A 25,797-nucleotide genomic window follows, 5' to 3' on the forward strand; every position below is an offset into this window, starting at 1 on the left:
GATTCCGGGGAAGTGCCGGAAGATTGGAAAACGGCTAATGTTACGCCGTTGTTTAAGAAGGGTGCCAGGCAAAAGGCGGGGAATTATAGGCCGGTTAGTTTAACGTCTGTGGTAGGTAAAATGTTAGAATCCGTCATTAAGGAGGAAATTGCGAGGCATCTTGAAGGGAATTGCTTGATAGGGCGGACGCAACACGGTTTCATTAAAAGGAAGTCGTGTCTGACAAATTTACTGGAGTTCTATGAGGATGTGTCTAGGGCAGTGGATAGAGGAGAGCCGGTGGATGTGGTCTTTCTGGATTTTCAGAAGGCGTTTGACAAGGTACCTCACAAGAGGTTATTGCAGAAGGTCAGGGGACATGGAGTTGGGGGTAGGGTGTTAGCGTGGATAGAGGATTGGTTGTCAAATAGGAGGCAGAGAGTGGGGGTCAATGGGTGCTATTCGGATTGGCGGTTGGTGACTAGTGGGGTGCCCCAGGGGTCGGTGCTGGGGCCTCAGCTATTTACCATTTATATAGATGATCTGGAGGAGGGAACCGAGTGCAGGGTGTCGAAATTTGCTGATGACACCAAGATTGGGGGAAAGGCAAATTGTGCGGAGGGTGTGGAGAGTCTGCAGAAGGATCTAGATAGGCTGGGCGAATGGGCCAGGAAATGGCAAATGGAATTTAATGTTGGCAAGTGTGAGGTGGTCCACTTTGGTAGGAAGAATGGTAGGAAGGACTATTACTTACGTGGCGAAAAACTGCAGCAGGCGACGGTGCAGAGGGACCTCGGGGTCCTTGTGCATGAGTCGCAAAAACCCAGCTTGCAGGTGCAGCAGGTGGTCAGGAAGGCAAATGGGATGCTGGCCTTCATAGCGAGGGGGATTGAATATAAAAGTAGGGAGGTCTTGCTGCAGCTGTATAGGGCATTGGTGAGGCCGCAGCTGGAGTACTGTGTGCAGTTTTGGGCGCCGCACCTGCGCAAGGATATTTTGGCCCTGGAGGGAGTGCAGAGGGGGTTTACTAGGCTGATACCGGAGTTGAGGGGATTGAGCTATGAGGAGAGGCTGAATAAACTAGGCTTGTACTCGTTAGAGTTTAGAAGAATGAGGGGAGATCTCATTGAGACGTATAAGATGATGAATGGGATGGATAGGATAGAGGTGGAGAGACTCTTCCCGCTCAAAAAAGACAGTAGGACTAGGGGGCACAGCCTCAAGATAAAGGGGAGGCGGTTTAGAACGGAGTTGAGGAGGAACTTCTTCACTCAAAGGGTGGTGAATCTCTGGAATTCTCTGCCCGTTGAAGTGGTGGAGGCTGCCTCGCTAAATATTTTTAAGAAGCGGGTTGATGGGTTCTTGATAAGAGAGGGGATTAAGGGTTATGGGGAGAGGGCGGGAAAGTGGAACTGAGCCACAACAGATCAGCCATGATCTTATTGAATGGCGGGGCAGGCTCGAAGGGCTAGATGGCCTACTCCTGCTCCTATTTCTTATGTTCTTATGTTCTTATGTTTATTTCTTATGTCCATCTAAATTGGTAGGTGATGATCTGAGTTTACCATTTCATTGAAAGGATTGCTGCTCTGAGAATGCAGCACTTAAGTGTCACCTTAGATCATGTGCTCATCTCTCTGGAGTGATTCTATGACCACCAGGCTCGGAGATGGGAGTGCTACAATTGAGCCATGATGGAACTAATAAAATTAACAAGGGCTCAAGATGGTACATATAAATGTAACACTTATCTGATCGCATGACTTTCAATCTCTAGCCTGTGTGGGGCTAGTTGACAGAATAGCAACAGTAATACAAACAGAAAGTGCAAGAACTACCTTGCAGGTCTGAAAGCATCGGTGGAGGGAGAGAATTAATGTTGAGTCAAATATGACTCCTCTTCAGAATTCTTCAGAAATGACCTGAAAAGTCATCTTTGAACCAAATGTTAACTCACAAATGCTGCCAGACCTGCTGAGTATTTTCAGCCTTTTTCTGTTTTAATTTCAGATTTCCTGTATTTTATTTTATTACAATTGCATCAGTGGCTCAGTGGCCTGAGTGGGAAAAAAAAACTCAGAGGATTCTGCAGCTGCCCACAATCCAGTAATGAAAAGGACATGCTGGATAAGATGAGAACTGACTATGGCACGATGCCCTACACAGTACAACATGCTGCCAAGGCTCATGGGAAACTGGGTGAGATACTGGAAGGCTGCTTGGGCCTAAGGAACTGTATTTCAGCAACAGGCAAGCAGAGAACAATGTTGAAACAGAAACTATTCTTTTCAAGTGGTTTAAGATGAATTTATGCAATTTAATAATGATTTTAGCGCCTCGCATTCTGTAGTTAACATTACTGAATGCGAGCACAGCCATAAAAATTACCCATGACCTTTAGAGCAAATTGTACTCAATCACATTCACAAGAGTCCCAGTTAAGCAGCTCAGTGCCAATTCTTAATCAAATCTGTTGTTAAAAATAGTCTTTCTGGTTATCTGAAAATAGACATTTTCGTACCAAAACACATTTTGTAGAGCTTCCTCAACAAAGATTACCATGAAAGGTGGCTGCTGCTAATGGAATCAGAAAACAGGTACAAACCACACCATTTGGCTCCCAGCATAAATCAAGGACATATCTAGATTAAGGATATTTTAATAAAATTGGTGTATATTATCTCCAGCTTTCTCTCTCCAGCATGTTTATTACTTTCCTCCATTTTTGTATTTGCCTCTTCTTTTTTTTCCCCTCCACTGCCTTTTTTTTATATAAGGTAATCTTAACTTTATTACTCCCCCCCCCCCCCCCACCACATCTGTCTCCAATTTCTACAAGCCTTTTTTCCATCCAATAGTTGCGAAGATCTCAGGAGTACTCAGGCTGCCAACAGATTTTTGAAAGAAGAGTAAAACATATTAAATTACGTATTACTGCATTGTTTAAACAATTCAACAGAGATCCAAATGAATGTAGCATTGTAATTACGCAATGCAGTGAGAATGGGAGGGTGAGGTGAATCTCAAGTCAGTTGTTATTTGCTTATCCTTGTGATAAATCTTGTCAGTGGATTTAGATAATTTGCCAAATGCAGTGCTTTACTTTCTCTAGTCTGGACAACATTATTTTCCTTGCTGTTTCCTCCCCCTTGTGGGGCCTCCTAAAAACAGACATTCTCCCTTTATGGCTGGAAAAGACGATCTTTATAGCAGGAATTTCTCCACAATCGTCATTAGTGCTGGGCCATGATCAGCCAGAAGTTCTTGGAGTCAGGGTCTAGCTTGGAAGTTGGCTAGGAAGCATAGGGAATTGAGCAAGGCAGAGTCTTCTTCTGTGTAATGATCTGAAAGTTTAATCACAGTAACACAAAAGCGGTGAAATCTGGGACTGCAAAGGAGGACGATGTAGTGCTAAGGCTTGCTTTGCCTTTATAGTGTTCTCATCATGGTAAGCTGGTACCCTGGCTCATAAACAGCAAACCTTGAAGAATGATGTTCTTCTTTGACACTCACTGATGCTACCAATAAGATCTCAACACAAAAAGCTTGGGCAACTGCATCACAAAAGGGATACCAATTGGCAGCATGATGGCGCAGTTGTTAGCACTGCTGCCTCATAGCACCACTGCCTCATAGCACCCGGGACCCCGGTACAATTCTGGTCTTGGGTATCTGTCTGTGTGGAGTTTGCACGTTCTCCCCTTGACTGCGTGCGTTTCCTCTGGGTACTCTGGTTTCCTCACACAGTCTAAAGATGTGCAGGTTAGGCAGATTGGCCATGCTAAATTACCCCTGTCAGGGACATTAGCAGGGTAAATACGTGGGGTTACGGGAATGAAACCTGGGTTGGATTGTCATCAATCAGGCTCGATGGGCCAAATGGCTTCTTTCTGCACAGTAGGGATTCTATCCTAATTGTAGCTGTCCACATTATGGATGGGCACTCAGCATGCTGGCCCTCATTTTTGTTAATGGCCCACAAATATTACATGCTGAAAGCAAAGCTAGGATCTCCAAAACTGGCATTATACTGGTATCAGTTCCAAGGCTTTGGGGATAGCACAGTGGTTAGCACTGCTGCTTCACAGCTCCAGGGTCCTGGGTTCAATTCCTGGCTCGGGTCACTGTGTGGAGTTTGCACATTCTCGTCGTGTCTGCGTGGGTTTCCTCCAGGTACTCCGGTTTCCTCCCACAGTCCAAAGATGTGCGGGTTAGGTTGATTGGCTACGCTAAGAAATTGCCCCTTAGTGTCTCGGGATGCGTAGGTTAGAGGGATTAGTGGGTATAATATGGAGGGATATGGGGGTAGGGCCTGGGTCAGATTGTGTTCGGTGCAGACTCGATGGGCCAAAGGGCCTCTTTCTGCACTGTAGGGTTTTATGGTTTCTATGGCTTTCTGTTTGTAAGTGGGAGGGAACACAAAATGATCAATGGCAATAGCAACAATAAAAAAGAGACACAGTGAATGGTTCTTTTCTACACTATAGATGGAACAGTCACTTGATACAAACCTCACAAAACTCTAAGTGAAAGGTGGTCTTGTAATTTATTGGTTTTATCTTTGAGCATGTGCAGACTAATGAACTAAGGGAGAATACAGGTCTCTCCACCATTGCTTTGGCAACCAGCTGGGGAGTACTACACTTTCAGTTTGTGGTAAGGAAACCCACAAGTTTTGGAGTTGACAGGTGTGTTTTACTTTTACTTCATTAGAATATTGAAATCTAAACCATTCAATTAATTAAAAAGCTTTGTGGGCTCCTCTCTTCACCACACTAACTCACTGCAGGATATAGGCCAGTTTTCTCTCAGTAGACTAGGGCAGTGTCCTATTTTTGCCTGGGTCCATGGGCATGGCGAACTTGAAAAACAAATGAGCCTTAGATCTCAAACCACAGACAGGATTGGCAAAGGAGCACCCCAACTGCTACATATGGGTTTAAGGCCCCATAGTAACCTCATTAATTTCCCTTCCTGATTTCTATGATCTAAATCAAACACATGCACAGACCACCTAACTAGATCCTGATGTCAACTGCTTTTAATGAGGGATAATTGCATATTGCCGTATCCTTGTAAATTCCTGGCTCCAAGTGAATCTGTAAACTTTCACTGTCAACAGAAATGAACCGCAATTGATGTTGGCACAACATTATTTCTCTTTTCTGATCACTTTAAGTCATGGTATTTAAAGCAAATTGGACACCCATCAAAAATCTTTTACAATAGGGAAACAAACATTTCTTATTCACTGGCTTGGCATCTTAGTAGCTGGAAGCAAATCATAAGAGTCATTTGTTGTTTATTTTATTTTCAATACATTCAGTTCAATTTTGTTTTAAGTTACACAGCAGACGGTAATGGAGCAGAGATTTAATGGCCACTGTCAGCAACACCACTCACAGACAATCATATTGAAAAGCTAAGATGTTTGGTCTCAAAAACAACTGGAGCATTTGGGATTTGCAGATCCCTTTCCATTGCATACTCAAAACTTGAATAAACTACTTTCAAGGAACTTTTCAGTAACATGGGTTACTCCATTAAAAAGCAATCCTGATATTTAAAACTTGGATATTCAAAACTTGGATATTCATGCACTGAATCCTGTTTAAGGACATGAAGCAATGGTCCAAGTTTTTGTATTTAGCCTAGGCTCTGAGAATCTTGCCCAACAAGCTGTGCCAACCAAAATGTATGGAAAGAGGTGGGAAGCCAGTGCCCAAATTTTTAACAGGAGCTTTAGGTTAGCAAAATTTTTACTTCAGAGCATTGAAGAAAACAAATAATTCATGATGCCTCTCACAAACATGTCTGTCTCTCCAGCTCTCAGCCTTACAAAAATCTTGCAGTGTGAGCTGGTAGCAGAGAATATCTCCAGCATGCCCTTCTTTTTTGAATTCTGGCTCAGTGACAGTCAAACTGGCACCAGTACAAAGCACACTTTTTAAAAAGAAACTGGCTATCACATATAGCCCACTGTTTTTTGAAATGCTAACAACTGCAAGAAGCTGAATTGAGCAGATCTCCACAAGTATATTTCTGCACCATTGTACTGTATGGTCTCCTAGAGTCACACTGACAAACAACACTGAAGGCAAACCAAAGAGAGAAAAGAAAGGGTGATTTTACAGCTGCTGGCTTATTCACAAACTGTATTTTAGAACAATCCCAGCAGCTTACTTTTCTGAATATACAGGAACTCTGTCAGCCAATGTGTCACACTTTGAAAGTTAATGGGAATGCCTAGTACATATCTGTAATAGTGCCACAACTGGGATTGCAAGATTTTGTTCAATCATCAGTTGCAGAGTTACAGCCAGGTGCTCACTGGTTTAGTTTCCACTGACTGATTTCTAATTCCTCATTCAGTTTTTTTTTGCAGCAACAGCCATCAGGTCACAGGCTTTCTTGTGTTTTGACCAGTGCTTCACCTGGCACTCCCTAGAGGAAAAAAATGAACAGTGAGCATGGGTAATAGTAGTCAACTCACTTTGGATTGGTAAGCTCAGATTTAGAATTTGATCCGTTATGCTGGGCCTGAATTTTTGCATCGGTGGTGGTGGTGGGGGGGGGGAGCGGTGTGTGTGGTGTGTGAAATTGCATGGATGGGATTACCTCTGAGATCTCATCAGCCCCGGCCTAAGTGTGAATTTACGGTGGGGCAGCAGGACTCGGATGGGAAGCAAGCCCTTGCCTGAATTAAGGCCCTTAAACGGCGTTGGATAACTCAGGGTGGGAAACAGAGAAATTCACTATCCTCAATCACAGGTGAGAAGGGGGGGTGGGGAGTGGGGGTCAGTGTGATGGAGTGGGGGGGCGTGTGGTGAAGGGTGCCTCCTTTGGAAGCCTCTTCCAACTGGGGGGAGGAAGAGGGGGCAGTTCTTCAAGGCCTGGTTAACTCTAGACTTCCCTGTCACGTTGGACTATCCTCATGCCCCAAATACCCCCTCACAAGACCCCCATAGACAGCCCATACCCTTCCTTCCCTTGGTTCCCTGTTACTTACCTTCCCACTGGCTCCCTGCACTTAGTTCAAAGCAGGGCACTGCAGCATTGTGCCTAGGGGGACCGGGGAGCTGTCGGCCAATCTGATGTGATACATTCGACTGCGAAAATAGCAGCAAGCCTGCTGGAATCCTGCATCTCTGAGGAGCCCTAGAATCTTAAAGATTCAGGGCATAGTATATGAACTTGATGATGGTTAAAGATTCTGAACATTCACCCTCCACCTCACTCTGCCTTCCCTCTGACCTTCCACCTCACATTGCCCTCCCGCTGACTTTCCACCTCATCCTGCCCTCCAGGGGAGGATGCATCCCACCCAATCTCTGCTGCATCCCTTCTTATCACCTGCCTTTCTTTCACCTTCAGACAGGCCAAACTGGCACACAACAGGCAGAAAAGACTGTAGACAGGGGAGGGATGGCTGACATCATTATTATCCTCACTGAGTTCGAGATACCTATAGCTGAACTGAAATTGACCTTTCCCAGCAACCTAGTATGGATTGCAATTCCGTCACTTCATCAAATCCCGACAAGCTGGGCTCCCACCACTATCACAGACAGCCAGATCTGAGAGTCTGCCATTCATTGCAACAGGAGTGGTGCAGCTTTATGGCAGGCAGGCTATGTATGTTGCACTCACCTCAAAGTCACGAGTGAACTGAGGTCTGACATGTGCATGCCACTCATTTTCAAACAGGATTGCAGCTGATGTAATTTCCCCACTGGTCTGATGCAAGATGGGAGATTCCAGTGAGCTGCCAATTTAATGAGAATTTGTGAAATATTCATGAATGCAAACTGTATCCAGGACACAAGCCTGCCACCAGAGAACTGCAAAACTCTTTGTACACTGGTACGGTTTCGTCTTCTCACCTGCTGCTAGATTCTCCACTCCTGCTCACCACAAAACCTGCTGTGGGCAAGCTTGGAGAATTCTGCCCTTGGTCCTCTAGCCCTCACCCCTCACACTCCACACCACCTCCCCCCCCGCCCCCCCCCACTCCTCTTACCCATACATGCAAACCCAAACCTCTGGCCCATCTCCAATGACCTTTCGTATCGTCCATGCCAACCTGTGTCCCCCACCCAGCCCTAGGGAACTGTATAACCCCTTTGCCAATTTAGTGCTAAATCATGTTCCCCACCCACTATCCTTTGCCCTTGCATCCTCTGTGAGAAATTAATTAATATCCATCATGGGGAGACTTCAAGACCTATGTTTTAATACCTCTTTGAGATGTCAATGAAACTGTAAACTTATAACCCCGCCATGATAACGATAGGTTGTGGCTTTGTCAACAAAATGCTATTGAAATTGTTAGAACAGGTTTTTTTCACTTATCTCAGATACAGATAGCAATTATTTTTCAATTTTTAAAGGGTTAACCATTTAAATAACCTGATAATTTGACAGTTCCACAGACCTATGACTTCTCTAAAGATTGGTAACTCCCACATGGTGGGAAAAGGCACTTGCTGCGGTGAAAATGGGGTCTGCTTAATTTACATCAAACATATTGTTGGATCAAGGTAGAGGGACTTTTCCTTTGTACCTAGCCTACACTATACTTGAATTGAAGATGCTTGTTGTCAACTTTGGGCAGTTTTAATGGGAGATCAATACATTTTAAAACTTTCATCTTCGCTTTAATGCGAATAAATTGACTTAAAAAGGAAAAAAGGAAATTTGCAAATGATATTACAGGTTAAAAGTTACAAATGACATTCAGCTTTCAATAGAAAGGGACTTCTAATTTACCTATCAGTTGCTGATTTTCTTATAAGATAGGCCTTACAAGGATAAGGAACTCTTTCTCGTTCAGCCATTGAGCCTTTACCCTCTTACCTCTGACAATACCGTTCGACCTGACACCGTGAACACCGCTTTGCTGCCTCTGCTCCACAAAATGCACACTTTGGGTGATCTGGAATCAGTTTCTCCATCACGTCCAGATTGTAAGTTTCTGATAATCTGTGCAAGGGAATGACCAGTAATAAAAGAGAATGCAGCTGACACACACTGTAACTAGATGTGTATTTCATGCCAGAGATTAACAATTCTCAGACCTTCTATTAAACAGAATCTGAATGCCTCACAGCTCAATGTGCTGCTGTATTGATCAGTAATCAATTTGAGAGATGACACAGTAATGGTTAGTGTGGAAATAGAAACTGTTGCATTAGGGAGTGCTCTGGAGACAGCATCAAATACATTTTGTTAGGTTAGGATAAGGGATATGCCCTTGAATTGGGGATGCTTGCCAACTTTGGGTGGGTACAATGGAGAAAAAATACATACAAAAAGAAAAAGGTAGTTTGTGACTTACATTAAGGGTTAAACGCAATGCAGGAGGAAAAATAGTTCCCCTTGTGTATTGCCATGTCAACTAGAGGATAACAATGATTGCTGGATAACAGCCTTCCTGAGACTTAAGACCAAAAGACACAGGGGCAGAAATAGGCCATTTGGTCCATTAAGTCTGGTCTGCCATTCAATGAGAGATCGTGACTAATCTGATATAATTTTCAACTTCACTTTCCTGCCTTATCCCCATAATCCTTGATCCCCTGACTGATTAAAAATCTGACCAACTCAGTCTTGAATGTGCTTAATAACCCAGCCTCTGAGGTAAAGAATTCCACAGATTCACTACCCTCTGGGAAGAAATTTCTCCTCATCTGTCTTAAATAGGTGACCACTTGCTCTGAGATTTTATACTCTGGTTCTAGACTCTCCCACAAGGAGAAACAACCTCTGAGTATCCACCCTGTTAAGCCCCTGTGAATCCTGTACATCTCAATCCTATACCTCTCATTCTTCTAAACTCCAGTATTTCAGGCCGAACCTACTCAACCTCTCCTCATAAGAAAATTCTTCTGTATCTGGGATCAACCTAATGAACCTTCTTTGGACTGCCTCCAGTGCCAGTATATATTTCTTTATTTAAGGGGACCAAAATTGTTCACAATATTCCATGTGATTATTATTTGGCAAACAAGCCCCTAAAACACAACTTTATTACCATTCTACTGATATAATATATTTCTTTAGAATTAATTTGTTTTCATGATAAACACTCATTTTTTCGTCTCATTCCAGTCTGCAGTATGATAATACCATCGAATCAGTCCATTCAATGACTTTGAGAAATCAGCTCTTTACTTTGAGTTCATGGGTGAGAAACTAAGCAGCCACTCATACCTGTGGGCCTGTTCACGTAAATCCTGCTCAGATGGATTAAATGCTGTTTTCACTTGGTGTTTTGCAATGGCTTTCCACTTGTTAGAATTTTCTCGAATGATTCTATCCCAGATAACAGGGACCTTAACAGAAGACAGACACAGAAACAAAACTTTGATCAGAACAGGAAGATTTACCTACACATCCCCTCTGGCAATTATCCAATCGTATAATACACTCATCTCTCCTTTTTATTAAACCAGCATCCAAAACTCACTAACTCAAATGTTACAAGTATGGAGACAGGCCCTCCTACACTACTATAGAACAGAGTTGGGAAGAAGTTCAGAAAGATGGAACCTTTTCTTCTTTAGACATTTTCTTATTATTATAATACATGTTTGATACAAAATAGTATATTACTCTTCAATTGAACCCAAACTTGCATTGTGTATATAATACAACTATTCATTGGGCAAGCATTGGGGCGGCACGGGGCACAACGAGGCAGCACAGTGGTTAGCACTGCTGCCTCACAACTCCAGGGACCTGGGTTCAATTCCTGGCTGGGGTCACAGTCTGTGTGGAGTTTGCACCTTCTCCCTGTGTCTGTGAGTTTCCTCCAGAAGCTCTGGTTTCCTCCCAGTCCAAAGACGTGCGGGTTAGGGCATTTTAGCATGGCCAATCAACCTAAGTGTCCCAGGATGTGTAGGTTAGGGGGATTAGCGAGGTAAATGTATGAGGTTGTGGGAATAGGACCCAGGATGAGATTGTTGTCGATGCAGATTCAATGGCCTCCTTCTGCACTGTAGGGTTTCTATGATTTTAATTTGCTTGAATTATCACATGGTTTTATCATGTGCAAAATCATACTTATCATTACCTAGGAATGATTGGATGGGTGAAAATAATTCAACCAAAGATGCAGAGACTTCCATATCCCGCAAGCCCGAACTCTTGACTCTTGAAACTCTCAAAATGGTCTCCAATATCCTTTAGTCAATAATTCAGTCAATAATTTATTCAATAATAAAGACTGTTTAAAAACAGTTTTTATTGCCAATTTAAAACTTAAGCTTTGTTGGCTTTCAGTTCTATTTTCAATGTTGAAAATAGAGAAAAAAATCAGGAGGAAAAATATTGGGTCTCAAACAATCCAGGAAATAATGTAAAAATAATTTCCATCTGTAACACTACTAAAACTTTAGAAAACAAGGCAAGGAGATGAAAAGGTTTAGTAATGACATCCCATTATATGCCTATTATTGAAATTGTAAGACTTGATGTGATCCTGATCCAACATTTTTGGTGACAAGGATTTCTAATTCAGAATATGCGTTCTTTAAAGACTGCCTGAGGGCTTTATAATTCTATTTGGACAGGAAGAACTTCCAAATATTTGGCAAGAAATGAATGGCAAATGTCTGTAAATAAAATATGACTTAGAAAACTTGGTATGTATTCTTTCAGCAGCATAGTCAGATGCATTTTCTTCTAGGCGAACACAACTGAATATCCATTGCTGGCCATGTCACTTATAACAGCACTGTTAAAAAATCTTAAATGGGTGTCATTGGCAACACGTACATTTGTTGCCCTTCCTAAATTGCCCTGGAACTCAATGCTTGCTAGGGCATTTAAGAGGGCAGTTAACAAAATTGCTATCTGGATCTGGAGTCACATGTAGGGCAGACCAGGTAAGGACAATAAATTTCCCTCCCTAAAGGACATAAAGAACCAGATTTTTTTTGGAACCAAGTCAATGCCTCAGTAACTGTGACCATGAAACTAACTTGCAATTCCAGATTTGTTTTAACACATTGAATTTATACTCACTAGCTGCCATGGTGGGATTTGAATCCATGTTTCTAGAGCAGTGGCCTGGGTCTTTGGGTTTCTTATTCTGTAAAATTACCACTATCACCCTAATAATCTAGGAAAGTCAATTTTGAGATGAAGACAGTTACTTAACTAATGGTACACATTCCCATTCTCTTCTCGCACCTGGTGCAGATCTCTGTCTGTTTCCAGGGACAGGTTGCTAGTCTATTGTCAGTGGCTTATAGCTTGAGGGGCGCCACTCTACATCAAGTGTGGCTGACCTGGAGTCTCTTATTGTCAGACACTGGTGTGTTTGGCTGCATTATGAACTCATCTTTCTTGATCATCAAGTCCTGGGATGGATCACGAATCCTCAATAAATGCTGTGCTAGAGATGTGTACTGCATGTAGAACATCAGCATGCTACAGACAGATCATAAGGTATGTGCTAATAAAAAATGTGGTGCAAGTGCATCTCAGATTCTATTCTTGACAAAAAACAAAGGAAAGTTTTGGAGTTTGTTTCCAAAATTTAGGAGCAAATCAGTTATAACCAATCCATCACAAAATCAATGAACTAGTGATGAAGATTTGGTTAAAAAAAATTAAACTGATACTCAGGCATTATTTATTGACTGTACTTATATACAATGAATGCTCTGGACATTAAGTTGTTTGTGAGAGATTACTTGAATGCAAAGACTGAGAAAGTTTATATTGAGGAAGGATTTTGATTTATTAGTAACTGCAGCTTTTGACTCTAACCTGTTCCAAGATGAGATCCTTCTTTGGTGGAGGTGGATCTGTCATGGCAAGGTGGGCCAGAAAACGTTGTAATTCCATCAAGTTGGGTAGTTGGTCAATGACAACTTCTGTCAGGAAGCTTCGCAGCTAGTGAGCAGAAAAAATTACCACAGGGTCAGTTAATACACAGACACTGGAATGTGTTCCCAGAGCAACAACAGTTATTGAAATTGGACTTCTTATAAAATTAATGGTTCTGCTGTTAGCAGACCTTAGAGCATTTTGATACCAGTACCCTAATAGTATCCTGGGCTGCATGGAATTTGGCCTTATGAGCCCAAAACACTCAGTGTTATTTGCATATGTTTTTACTTGCTGCTTTGTCCTGTTTGAATTGTGTGGGTTTTAGCATTGTTACTGTTGTGATATTATATACCTGCCAATGCAGACAATGAATGTGCCTTTAACAAGTTGCATAGTAACATCACTATATGTAAGGATAAAAGATCCAGTCTCCATGTTCGATGTTCACTATTGCCTGTGATCACTACTGCGGATGTTCACTGCAGTTTGTGACTGTATCTGTAAGACTTTATGTGTACTTTGAGTGAGGCATATTGTCAAGTATTCAACCTATGTAACTGTTAGGACGCAGGCTAGACCAAAGCCTGTGCAGGGCTGCATATAGTTTTGCTACTAATAAATGACATGTAATTGTGTCCAACCAGAACTCTCTCCATTCTTAAAATCTTGCTTAGCATAGAGAGAGATCCCTTGAGGTCTACATCAAAACCCTCAGCATATATGGTAGCAGGAGGTCATAAGAGTCCATGATAGTTTCTACTCAAGTTTTACTGTCTTTGTGGCTTAAGGAAGTTAATGTGAAAACACAGGTCACCCACATTGTCACATTAGCTGTGGCTTGGCGGGTAGCACTCTCACCCTCCAAGTCAGAAGTTTGTGGATTCAAGCCCTACTCCAGACACTTGAGCATAAAAATCTAGGCTGACACATCAGTACAGTACTGAAGGAATACTGCACTGTTAGAGGCGCTGGGTGGGATATTCCGACCACGCTCGTCCCAACACTGGAAATTCCTACCCGAGGTCAACAGACCTTTGCATGGTCTGCCTCCACACGCTACGATTTCTGAGGTGGGCAGGATGGGAAAATTGCGCCCACTGTGTTTTGCTGAGAGGTTAAACCAACTGCCCTCTCAGGTGGACATAGGTATCCTTTAAAGAACAGGGGCTGCCCCTGAGTTTGAGCCAATATTTATCACTCAATAACTATCAGTTAAACAGATTATCTAATCATTATTACATTGCTATTTCTGGGAGCTTTCTGTGTACAAATTGGCTGTTTTGTGTCCTACTTTACAACAGCCAAACTGCGAGGTCCAATAAATGTGAGGTGATGCAATTTGGTTGATCAAACCAGTGCAGGACTTACTCAGTTAATGGTACGGCATTGGGGAGAGTTGTAGAACAAAGAGATCTAGAGCTCCTTGAAAGTGGAGTCACAGGTGGACAGAGTGGTGAAGAAGGCATTCAGCATGCTTGGTTTAATTGGTTAGAACATTGAATATAGGAGTTGAGATGTCTTGTTTAAGTTGTACAAGACATTGGTAAGGCCAAACTTGGAATACTGTGTACAGTTCTGGTCATCCTATTATAGAAAATATATCATTAAACTAGAAAATGCAGAAAAAATTTACTAGGATGCTACTGGGACTTGATGGTTTGAGTTATAAGGAGAGGCTGGATAGACTGGGACTTATTTCTGTGGACTGTAGGAGGCTGAGGGGTGATCTTATAGGGGTCTATAAAATAATGAGGGGCATAGATTAGCTAGATAGTCAATATCTTTTCCCAAAGGTAGGGGAATCTAAAACTAGAGGGCATAGGTTTAAGGTGAGAAGGGTGAGACAGAAGGGTCCAGAGGGGCAATTTTTTCAACAGAAAGTGGTGAGTGGCTGGAACAAGCTGCCAGAGGTAATAGTAGAGGTGGGTACAATTTTGTCTTATGGGTATAGATGGGTATAGAGGGATATGGTCCAAGCACGGGCAACTGGGACTAGCTTAGTGGTTAAAAAACAGGGCAGGCATGGACAAGTTGAGCCAAAGGGCCTGTTTCAATGCTGTAAACCTCTATGACTCTAAAACTTCAAAACTACTTCATTGGCTGTAAAGAGGTCCTGAGGTCAGTAAAGGTACTATATACGTGTAGGTCTTACTTTTTTTCCTTTCATTCTCCTTTGTAGAGGGTTGATATTTAGTCTGTTCATCAGAGAGCTGGCGATTTGCTTAATTCAGGGAAGGGCTTTTTTATGATAGGTTGAGCAAGTTGTGCCTATATTCATTAGAGTTCAGAAGAATGAGAGGTGATCTAATTGAAACATATAAGATTCTGTGGGGGTTAACAGGGTAGGTGCTGAAAGGATACTTCACCTCATGGTAGAATCTAGAACTGGGGAGCACAGTTTAAAAATAAGGGATCTCCCATTTAAGATGGAGATGGGGAAGGATTTCTTCACTCCATGATCATTAGTGTTTCTCACTACAGATGGACAGGAGACTTCTCTTTCAAAGGACCAAATAGCCTTTTCTTGCTGCTGATTAGAATAGATAATTGTTTGATGGCTGTCCCTGATGCTATGGGCAAAGGACCTCTTTCTGTGCTGTAAAACTGTGACTATGAATATAAATGATTAATATTTCAATTACATATATATACACAATGAAACAAAATACAATTGATATCATTTTTTCTTTGTGCAAATAATTAAACTGTCATAGTCACTGCAGCAGAAGCAGATTAGAAATCAGATTCTTTGAAGGCAATGTGATGATCAAGGTGAAAGAATACAGGTGACAATATGTGCCAAGATCACCATCTTCTGTCAGCTAGAGGTCACTGCAACTACAAAATTTGGAAAGAGTATTCAAACTCCTGGGTGGGGTTTAAATGCAAAGTTGATATTGAGTTTCCCAAAACAAAACAGGAGTAATCTATTCAGCCCCTTAATCATGTTCGATCCTGTTGGAGAAGAATCATATCAATTAATCTCCTGTTATTAAAACTTCAAATGATTCAGAATCCATCATCTTTCGAGCAAAGATTGTTTCAAATTTCCACTACCCTTTGTATGATTTCAGTCCTGATAGGCCTAACTCTAATTTTAAGACTGTTTACTTTGCCTGACCAGAGGAAACAGTTATTTTCCATTTCTATCCTGTTGAATCATTTTGTCAAATATACTTCAATTAGATAATCCTTCAATCTTCTGAAAAAGGGGTCAGATCTTTACACGAAGAAAGCTAGTGTGCACTGACTCAAACACATGAAATCATATTAGGTAAGAATCCCAATGTCAGGAGGCACTCAAGTGATTTAATGGTTGGCAGGCACCTAGAGGAGTCAGTGCCAACTGAGGCCATTAATTTACCAATTGAAAGGAATTTTACATTGCCTGTGCAATTTTGATGTCGTCGCATGGATGACATGGGAAAGTGGCCCACACATTAGGCCTCCAGAGTTTTTTGCTGTGAAGAGTTGTTATTAAAGCTTTCTTCAGATAGATGATGACATAGATCAAAGATCATAGAATCCCTACAATGCAGAAGGAGGCCATTTGGTTCATTGAGTCTACACCGACAACAACCCCACCCAGGCCCTATCCCCATAACCCCACATATGTACCCCACTAATCCCTCTAACCGATGCATCCTGGGACACTAAGGGGCAATTTAGCATGACCAATCAACTTAACCCGCACATCTTTGGACTGTGGAAGGAAACTGGAGCACCCAGAGGAAACTCATGCAGACTTGGGGAGAACACTCATCCATTACTGGACAGATGAGGTCAGTCAGGTTCAGAGAACAAACGGCTTTGTAGCGATTGCTGGCTTCCTCTGCATTCAGGGTGCCATCAACTGCACTCATGTGGCCATCAAGGTGCCTGATGGTGAGCAAGGAGTCTTCGTGAACTGGAACGGGCCTCCTCTCAATGAGCATGCAGGTTGTCTGTGACCGCAAGGCACAGATCTTGCAAGTCTGTGCAGGTATCTTGGCAGTTCACATGATGCTTACATCCTGTAACACTCACAGGACCCAAGGCTGTTTGTTGTTCCTGCATGATTGGATAGATTGCTCCTGGGTGATAATAGCTGGTCCCTGAAAAGATGGCTCATGACCTATTCTGGTAATAAAGAACAAAGGCGGAGGAGAGATGCACCAGGAGTGTTGTCTCCATAACTGCTGTGGTAGAGGACCATTGGGCTGCTGAAAATATGGGTCAAGTGTATGGACCAATTGGGGGAGCACTGCAATATCCTCCTGAGCACATGTTGCTTATAGTAATTGTCTGTTGTGCTCATCACAATCTGGCTCTGGCAAGGACGGGAATCCAATGAAGGCTGAGGATCGCAAGGCAGCTCCAGATGCTGCAGAGGATGAATCTACAGATGGATCTGGTGCGGAATCCGGTCAGACACAAGGTGAGGATGTGCAGACAGACGTCAGGAACCTTCACACAGGCTGGGATACCAGGAATGGCATTGATTCCAGCTCATGCCAAGGATGCTGCTTCTATGCAAGACATTTGTGATGCACTAACTCAAGACCCCAAATATTAACCACACCTATGCAATAAAATTCAAAGCCCTGTTACTCACCCCACACCTGTAAGAACCATCACACTTCCAAAGCCATTACAACAAAATCAATGTTCAATATTCAATGAAACAGATATGATTCCTGTTAATGATCACACCATCAAGAGAGTTTTGGAATATAAATGGAAACAAAGTCACCTGTGAAAAACTCCTGTTGTGCTCAAAGTGAATTTGTGGGTGCTGTGTCTTGATGGCAGAAGAGCTGCTCCCTTCCTCAGAGTGCCTCAAGAGGAGTCCACAGAGACTTCAGCTCATCCACCAGCTTGAGGTTTGTTTGAACATCCCTGCTCACCACTGATAGGTGACTCCTAGCAGGAAGACTGATGCCTCATCCATGTCTCACAGTGGCAGTGACCTTGTGAGGCCATTGTCTGTGTGAGGGCTTGCACGTCCGAGCGCAACCCCAGGAACCCCTGAGTCTGTTCCTGGAACTGCCTCTCCATGAGTGCTTTTACTGTCTCAGGTGAGGAAGCTGTGCACAGTCAGCGCAGTACTCACACTCCGCACTGACTCCCTCATGACAGAAACTGTGCCATGCAGACCCTCAGGAATCTCTGCCAGACCACTCCCTTTACTTTCTTTTCCTTTCAACTTTGTCAAAGTCTGTTTGTTTGTGGGGGTGTGACATGAAGGTAAAGGAGACAGACAGCTGAAGGCTAAATCTCACAGGTGCTGAGGAAGATCAGACACCCAGCTGCATTCTTCTCATACTCTTTCCAATCACTTGTGCATCACTCATTTCTCACATTACCTACCCCTTCATTATCCCATCTCATCCTATTATTCCATCATTCCAATCACTGTCCTCTGCTGCTTCCTTATATCCTCTGAACGACATTATGATGCACCCGATCCTTCACCGCCTGTGCAGTCTTCCCCCACTTCTTTCTTCCAAGAGGCTAGAGGCTCCTGTCAGCCTCAATAAACTTCCACCCTGAACTTCCATCCCAATTCCTTAACAAGACACAGTTTGTTTTCAAAAATTTAGCCTTTGCTAAGATGGGAAGTTAAATTACAACACTGAAAATCAACTACTTCTCTCTCTTTCTGAACTACTAACTGGAGTCTCTGGGTGAAATGTTCCAGCTCTTCACGATGGCGAGATCTTCCGGTCCCACTAACTATGCACCCTGCCATGGGTTTCCCAGTGCTGACAGGTGGAATCCATGGGAAATCCCATTAATAGTGGTGAGACCAGAAGATTCTGCCACCAGCCAACGGCCTCCCTCTGCCGAGAAACACCGCAGGTAGGCCAGAGAATCTCACCCGCTGTCTCATCTTGTCTCTCCTCTCAGTTTGAGGGCTGGGTGCAAGGTGAGAAAAAAAAAATCCATATGTCACTAAGCTGACTGAATAGTCAACTCAGCCATGCTGAAATAATGAGAGAATAAGCACAGGACGTGATCCCATTGGAGTCAAACTGAAATAAATTATCATTTTCAAATAGATTTTGTGCACATTTTATTATTGCCTTGGATTAATTTTCCTTCTCTCTTCTCCTGAGTCTGGGCTCAACACAATAGTACATGTTCAGTGTCCTGTCTGTGTTCTGCCAACCTGCCCAAGGTGACTGTTTCTTATGTATGATCCTTATCACTGACATTTACTCTAGTTTAAATTGGTCCTGAGCTTATGAACATGCATGCAGCATAAATATGAACAGCACAAATCTTTTCACATTTTCTCCTTCTTACCTCGTAGCTACCGAGGGAATTAAATGATCCACACTATAATAAATTGAGGGCGACTCAATGTGGCTTAAAGTATAAAGGCTTTATTACCAACAATAAATAATTATTTACAATTAAGGTTCTAATTGAGCTAACAATGTGACTATTCTCCACTCCTCCCTGGCTCCAACTGAAGATCCTGCCTGACTTGGGGATACACCCTAGCATCCAATTAACTCAGCTTCCCACCTTGATACTCTATAGGTTCTGGCCCAATCATGTGGCCCTCAGTGATTGCCTTCTTAAAGGGGTCATGCTATTACACCTGCCAATCTTCTGGCTGAGATTAGAATTATAGAATCCCAACAGTGCAGAAGGAGGCCAATCAGTCCATCAAGCCTGCACAGACAACAGTTCCAGCCAGGCCCTATCCCCATAATCCTACCTATTTACGCTGCTAATCCCCCTAAAACTAAGAGGCAATTTAACATGGCCAATCCATCTAACCTGCACATCTTTGGACTGTGGAAGGAAACTGGAGGAAACCCACGCAGATAGGGAAGAACATGCAAATTCCATGCAGACAGTTACCTAAGGCTGGATTTGAAGGCAGGGCCCTGGCACTGTGAGGCAGCAGTGCTAACCACTCTGCCACCATTCCGCACACATGTGCTGTGTGGATTTTCTAAACAGCACAGAACAAAGATTAAAATGGAAACCACAATGGCTTCTGTAGCTCAGGCACTCACAGACTAACATCTCTAGTCCCTACACATTGTGTTGCTGGAACCCGGAGCAGATCACTTAATGTCATTTTAGCCATGAGGGGAAAGAAAATGTGGCAGTGGGACCAGATGTGTTTACATATATAAAAAAATGCAAAATGAACTCTGTGTGACTTTTGATAAATCCAATTCTTCACTCTGGAAAATCTAGTTTATTTGTTAACCAAAACTGGTAAACAGAAGTCTTCTTGTCTGGAAAGTTGTACCTTGAGCAACTGGTTCTTGTTGAAGTTGTTGAAGTTATACCTCTGTTGGCAGTTAGGTTTCAGCACCAGGTTGTACAATGCAATCCAGACCTGCCCATCTAGCTTGGTTATTTTCAGCCTATCCTCGATGGGGACTGTATGCCACTTGCCATCAGCATACTTCTGCAGTTCACCTATTTGGATGCAAGCAGAGCCAAAGAAGACTGAGCAAATTAGCTTAATTACTAGGTCAAGGGAATAAAGAATGTTCTCCTTATAAAGGCATTTCTGTTTAGCCCACAACAAGCTAGTTTGGGTCAAAGAAATAAAAGGCAATCTTCACCTCCAGTCATATGACTGACATTGTTTCACTGAATTAGTCATGAGTTTAAAGCATTCGTTCTAGTTTAGTTGTAAAACCACAACGATTTATGAAGTCATCTTTAGAACCAGGATAATTAAGGAACATAATTTTGTGGTTTAGTTTGTGATTCACTTGTTGAACCAACATCAATAATACCTACCCAGATGATTCAATTTGTAAAATTAGCGATGATATTTGTGTTGCATTAAGATAATGAAATCAATTATCTGTACAGTATTAGTATAATCAACAGCAGTCAACAGAAGGAGAGGATTAACCTTGAACTTTTTAAACTCAAGGGAATACAAGCCAAATGTATTAAATCTGCTTTGTGATTTAATCTGATAAAGGCTTTGCTCAATTGAAGGATCACTTCCACACTTTGAATTCCAACCTTCCTGTGATAAAGGCCTTTTTTGACCTGTGCATTGGCTTTTAGTGACTTGCACCCTGAATTTTTTTGTTTCACTACAGCTAGTCTCTCACCCTTAAGAAAATATTTCAACCTGTCTTTCCCTAATTCTAAATGACTTCACAATTCCCTGCACTGAACTCCTTTTGTCACATCCTGTTTCAATCTACATAATTTAGTGTGTATTCAACTTAGTGCTGTCTGCAAACCATTTATTTCTTAACCTACATCTTCTAGATGACAAGGTTTAAACTTATAAATGGGAAGCTTTACTTCACAAAATTTGCTACAATGTGGAAAGGTTTCAGTAGACTAGAAAATAGCAAATATAACTCCTCTACTCAAGAAGGGAGGAAGGCAGAAATCAGGAAACTCTCGTCTAGTTAGTCTGACGTTTGCCAAGAAGGTGTTACAATCGATCATTAAGGAGATTATGGCTGGGCACAAGGAGAAACGCAATGCAATCGGGAATGGTCAACATGGTTTTGTGAAAGGGATATCATATTTAGCCCATTTATTGGAATTATTTGAAAGAGTAATATGAGCTGTGGATAAAGAGGAGCCTGGAGACATGTTATACTTGGATTTCCAGATGACATTTGATAAGGTACCACATAATGGTTACTGCAGAAAATAAAGGCTCATGGTGTAGTGGCTAACATATTAACATGGATAGAAGATTATCTGGCTGGCAGAAAGTGTGTGCATAAATGGGTCTTTATCTGATTGGTAGAATGTGGCGAATGGAGTCCTGCAGGGGTTTGTGCTGGGTTCTTAATTTTTTACAACTGGTATCAATGACTTTAATGAGGAGATTGAAAGACACGGTAGCTAAATTAGCAAATGATACAAAGACAGGCAGGAAGGTAGGTTGTGAAAAGGATATAAGGAAATTGCAGACAGGTACAGATAGGTTGAGTGAGTAGGCAGAAGTTCGGCAGGTGGAGTATAATGCGGGAAAATGTGAAATTATTCACTTTGGCAGGAAGAATTAAAAAAAAAGTATTATGTAAATGGAGCAATGATCCCTCCTGCTCCATTGTACAATGTCTCAGCAAGATTCAGACAGTAACAGAATAAAAATACTGCAACAGAAAATATTAACGTATTTTCTAACATCAGCTGTTCGTGGTAGCTGGAATTTGCTCATTAACAGTCCCTCATCTATTTTCTGATTATGGTGACATTTTGTCAAAGATGACCAGAGTCATTGTAAAGAAGTCTGATGCCCAGCAATCTTTGATCACTGGTACTGATGAAAAGTTGGGCATCCCATTGCAAAGTCACTATTGTTTTGTAAATGTGTAATTTTACAGAGTAAATATGAAATTATCCGCTTGTCTCTAAAAAAAATCAAACTCAAATGAATTCAGTACCTTGATTTTCTCCATGACCGAGAGGCCCACCAAAATTTCTAAGTCTCACCTCCAAAGCCAGCATTTCCCATATTTGCGGTGGTGAGACTGGAGTTGGGCTGGGGTCCAATCATGTAAATTTGCAGAGGCAGATGACCATTTAAATCACCAGCTGTCTCTACTGAAGTGGGATTTTGGAAAACAGGAGTGTGGAATTTAGAATGCAGAGATTAGAATGGCTAAGTGGTGCTCTCCAGATGTCCAGCTTTCCAGGAGACGTCAGCTGTCTAAGAGACGTCCAGCTGTTAAGGAACTGTCTAGTTGCTCAGGAGCTGTCCAGATATCCAGGAGGTGTGCAGCTGCCATGGAAATGTTAAGAAGCTGTCCATTTTTCAAATCTGTCAAAGCTATCTGGGAGATATCAAACCTTTCAAGGAACTGGCCAAGGATACTAAATGAGTTGGCATAGAAAGGATAAAGGAAAAGTGTGATGGTATATGGGTTGGCACTGTGTTGTCATGGGGTATGAAAGTAATGAGAGATGGATAGGGTGTAACTAAGTTTGCATGCGGGTGTGAGGGTCACGGGATGGTGGATGGTATAGATTGGCATAAGTCAGTATGGATTGGGCATTAGCATCGTATGGGCATTGGTTTAGAGGGATGAGGAATGTGTGGCCAAAGGGCCATCTAAAATGGCGATTTGTAAACACTCTGGGACAACTGGGCAAAACTAAAATGGCAGGCTGCAACCTAAAGACAGAGAAAAACAGGCTGCAAACCTGACAAGTGAATAAACAGGATATGGGTCATTTCCAGGATGAAAGAGACTTTCTGGTCACACTGGGTTGTTTACCAAACATGAGGCAGCCGTGGCCCCTTGCCTGGGGGGAGCTGTGAACTCTACGTGCCTCCAGCACCTACAGGCATGGCTGTTGGGTACACACCCGGGGATCGGTGTGGCAGCACCTGATTGGATTCTTATTGAACAGGATGATCAAGTCCTGATCGATTGATTGGCAATGGCCAAATGAGGCACGAAACCCAAAGGGGTATAAAGGGTCCTGCATAATCAGGAATCTCTCTCTCTCTCTCTGACCCCAACGGGCTACAACAACGACCACTGCCAGCGACGACCAGCATGAGGAGAGCCACCACACCTGAGAAGGAAGGAAGGACAGAGCCAGGGTGCCAGGCCAGGCCAAAGGACCAGACTACACAGAGGACGATCGAGACTGATGCACAGATAAAGGCCAATATCTGCTTGGGTACTTGCCAGTCACGTAAAGTTAAGGTCTTGTATTGGACTTGAACTCTAGTATTCTCTGTAGAATAATGTATTGTTAGTTGGGTGGTTAATTATTGATTGTGTGTCTTAAATAAATATTGGTTGTACTAACAAGACATCTAGTCGCAGTTATTTGTCCACCATTAAAACATATGTGTGGCAAGCACAACAAATGGAAAAATCTTACTTATTTATTTATTTAAATAGTGCCTGGGGCCAGACCAGATCTTGCGTCCAGCCCACCTTCACACGTGGCAAACTGCGAATTCATTCTGGAGTTGCCCGCTCTGTCTCGTTTCAGGATCCCCCACCACCTGGAGGCTGGAAGTCCCAATGCAGGAGGCCGTTTTCAAGATTGGGTTCACCAATCTGAGGAATCACCCAACTCTGAGCTCTTGAACCAGCAATGAAAATATGGGCATGTGTCTACCATGTGACTACAGTCTGCAATAACTTGAGCCCAAAGTGAAATCAGGAATGTGAATGTGTTTTCCACAGGCTCATGTAATTGAACAATCTGGTGATTGGGTGACACTAAGTTATCTTTCTCCACAACTTGTTTGTAAAATAGAAACGTAGAAGATAGGTAGGACTAGGCCATTCGGCCCTTTGAACCTGCACCACCATTCAATATGATCATGGCTGATCATGCACTTTCGGTATTCCACTCCCGCTTTCTCTCCATACCTTTTGATCCCTCTAGTCACAAGGGCCATGTCCAGCATAGAAATACATAAGAAACAGGAGCAGGAGTAGGCCACTTGGCCTTTCAAGTCTGCTCTGTCGTCCAATACAATTATGGTTGGTCTCCCTGAATTCCTCCTGACACTATATGCAATATTAGATCTGTAAAAGATTGCCTGATTGAAAAGCCCTGCTGAATATTGAGATCTGTAAGAAATATGCCATCAGGTGGCATCCATACACCATAATTTATTTATTAGCTGTATCTCACTGTTCCTGTACATCATCCTGCGTACTGATAAACTGGAACCTATTATAAAATAGGTGAATAGGTGGAAGGATATTGTTCATCTTCATATGAACAACATTTTCAAGATTTTCAAATATCTCTCAGAAAGTCACGAACTAGCACTGCCAGAGGTGGAACTCCCCCCAACACAATGCAGTCAACTTCTTGCCCTTCCTCACTCTTCACTGTTGACAAAGACCAGACCAGTCTTTGACTAAAACAAAGTCTCCAGTATTTATGAGTGTAAAGTGAGAAGGAAAGGTCTTGTGAACCACTGGCATGTCTTGGCTGGTCATATCAACCACATTTGTGACAATTAATGTCAGGAACATGTACCTTTGGAATTGTGTCGGCTCCAGGGGCTGTATTCCATCAGGTGTACCAGTACACAGGGAACATTGTGCGTGTTCAGGAGTCGCGTCTGGACGCTCAGCGGCAGGCTGCAGGTAAAAAAGGTAATGCATATAAAGAGAAACATGACAGCTAAGGCACATAAAGAGAAACTTGACAGCAGATGCTGAAAAACCAGAGGTGAACATATAAACTTGCCCAATTGGATAAATATTGTCAGGACTTGGTTGATTATTCAAATGAAAAGAAAAATGCTTGTATCAATACAGAGGAAGGCCTGTACCTATATAGAACCTCTCACGATCTCAGGATGTCCCAAATTGCTTTACAGCTGCTAATTAAATACTTTCTCAAATTTGATCACTATTACAATGCAGGTTTTCAGCATCCACTTTGTATTCAATAAGGTCTTACAGAGAGCAGTAAGATAAATGATCAGATAATCTGTTTTATTTGTCTTGGTTAGGTGTTTAATATTGACCAAGACACCTGAATAATTCAGGTTCCTCTTCGAATAATGTTATGGATTCATTTATATTTACCACCAAGTGAACCAGCATATAAAAAATGAAACCAACAATTCAGACTGCACTCACAGCCACATTTCAACATTTTAAAGGTTTTCTGTTATGTAAAGAACCTTAGGAGTTATGTTCAAATGTATGCCTTCTCTGTCCATTATTCAAAATGGCATGGAATCCACCCATAAGAAAACTACACTTCAATTGTAGATACTCAAAATTATTGCTGAAAGAAAATCTATACAATATACCACATTTAATATGTGTAATTAAATGTCCCATGGCACTTCACAGGCACATTAACAAACAAAATTCAACACAGAGCCACTTAAGGAGATATTAGGATAGATAAATTTTAAGATAGCCCTAAAGAAGGAAAGAGAAATCAGAAGATTTAGAAAGGAATCCCAGGACTAGGGCTGAGGCAGCTGTAGCCCAGACTGCCACTAGGTGAACGTTGAAAATCATGGCTACATAATAG

The 25,797-nt window shown here is 42.3% G+C and overlaps 1 protein-coding gene across 1 annotated transcript in view; it reads right to left on the reverse strand.

Moving 5' to 3' along the window:
• Positions 1-5,558: 5,558 nt before the first annotated feature.
• Positions 5,559-25,797, reverse strand: part of zmynd10 (zinc finger, MYND-type containing 10) — a 55,932-nt gene continuing 35,693 nt past the window's right edge. Inside the window, 7 exon segments of the mRNA XM_080186322.1 lie at positions 5,559-6,357; positions 6,360-6,423; positions 8,836-8,961; positions 10,192-10,313; positions 12,757-12,882; positions 20,075-20,247; positions 24,781-24,884. Of these exon segments, the coding sequence (XP_080042448.1) occupies positions 6,307-6,357; positions 6,360-6,423; positions 8,836-8,961; positions 10,192-10,313; positions 12,757-12,882; positions 20,075-20,247; positions 24,781-24,884 (766 nt within the window). The 3' untranslated portion in view covers positions 5,559-6,306.

Source organism: Carcharhinus amblyrhynchos, chromosome 3 (assembly GCF_965287045.1).
Source record: "Carcharhinus amblyrhynchos chromosome 3, sCarAmb.v2.hapA, whole genome shotgun sequence".
NCBI classification, from domain to species: Eukaryota; Metazoa; Chordata; class Chondrichthyes; order Carcharhiniformes; family Carcharhinidae; genus Carcharhinus; species Carcharhinus amblyrhynchos.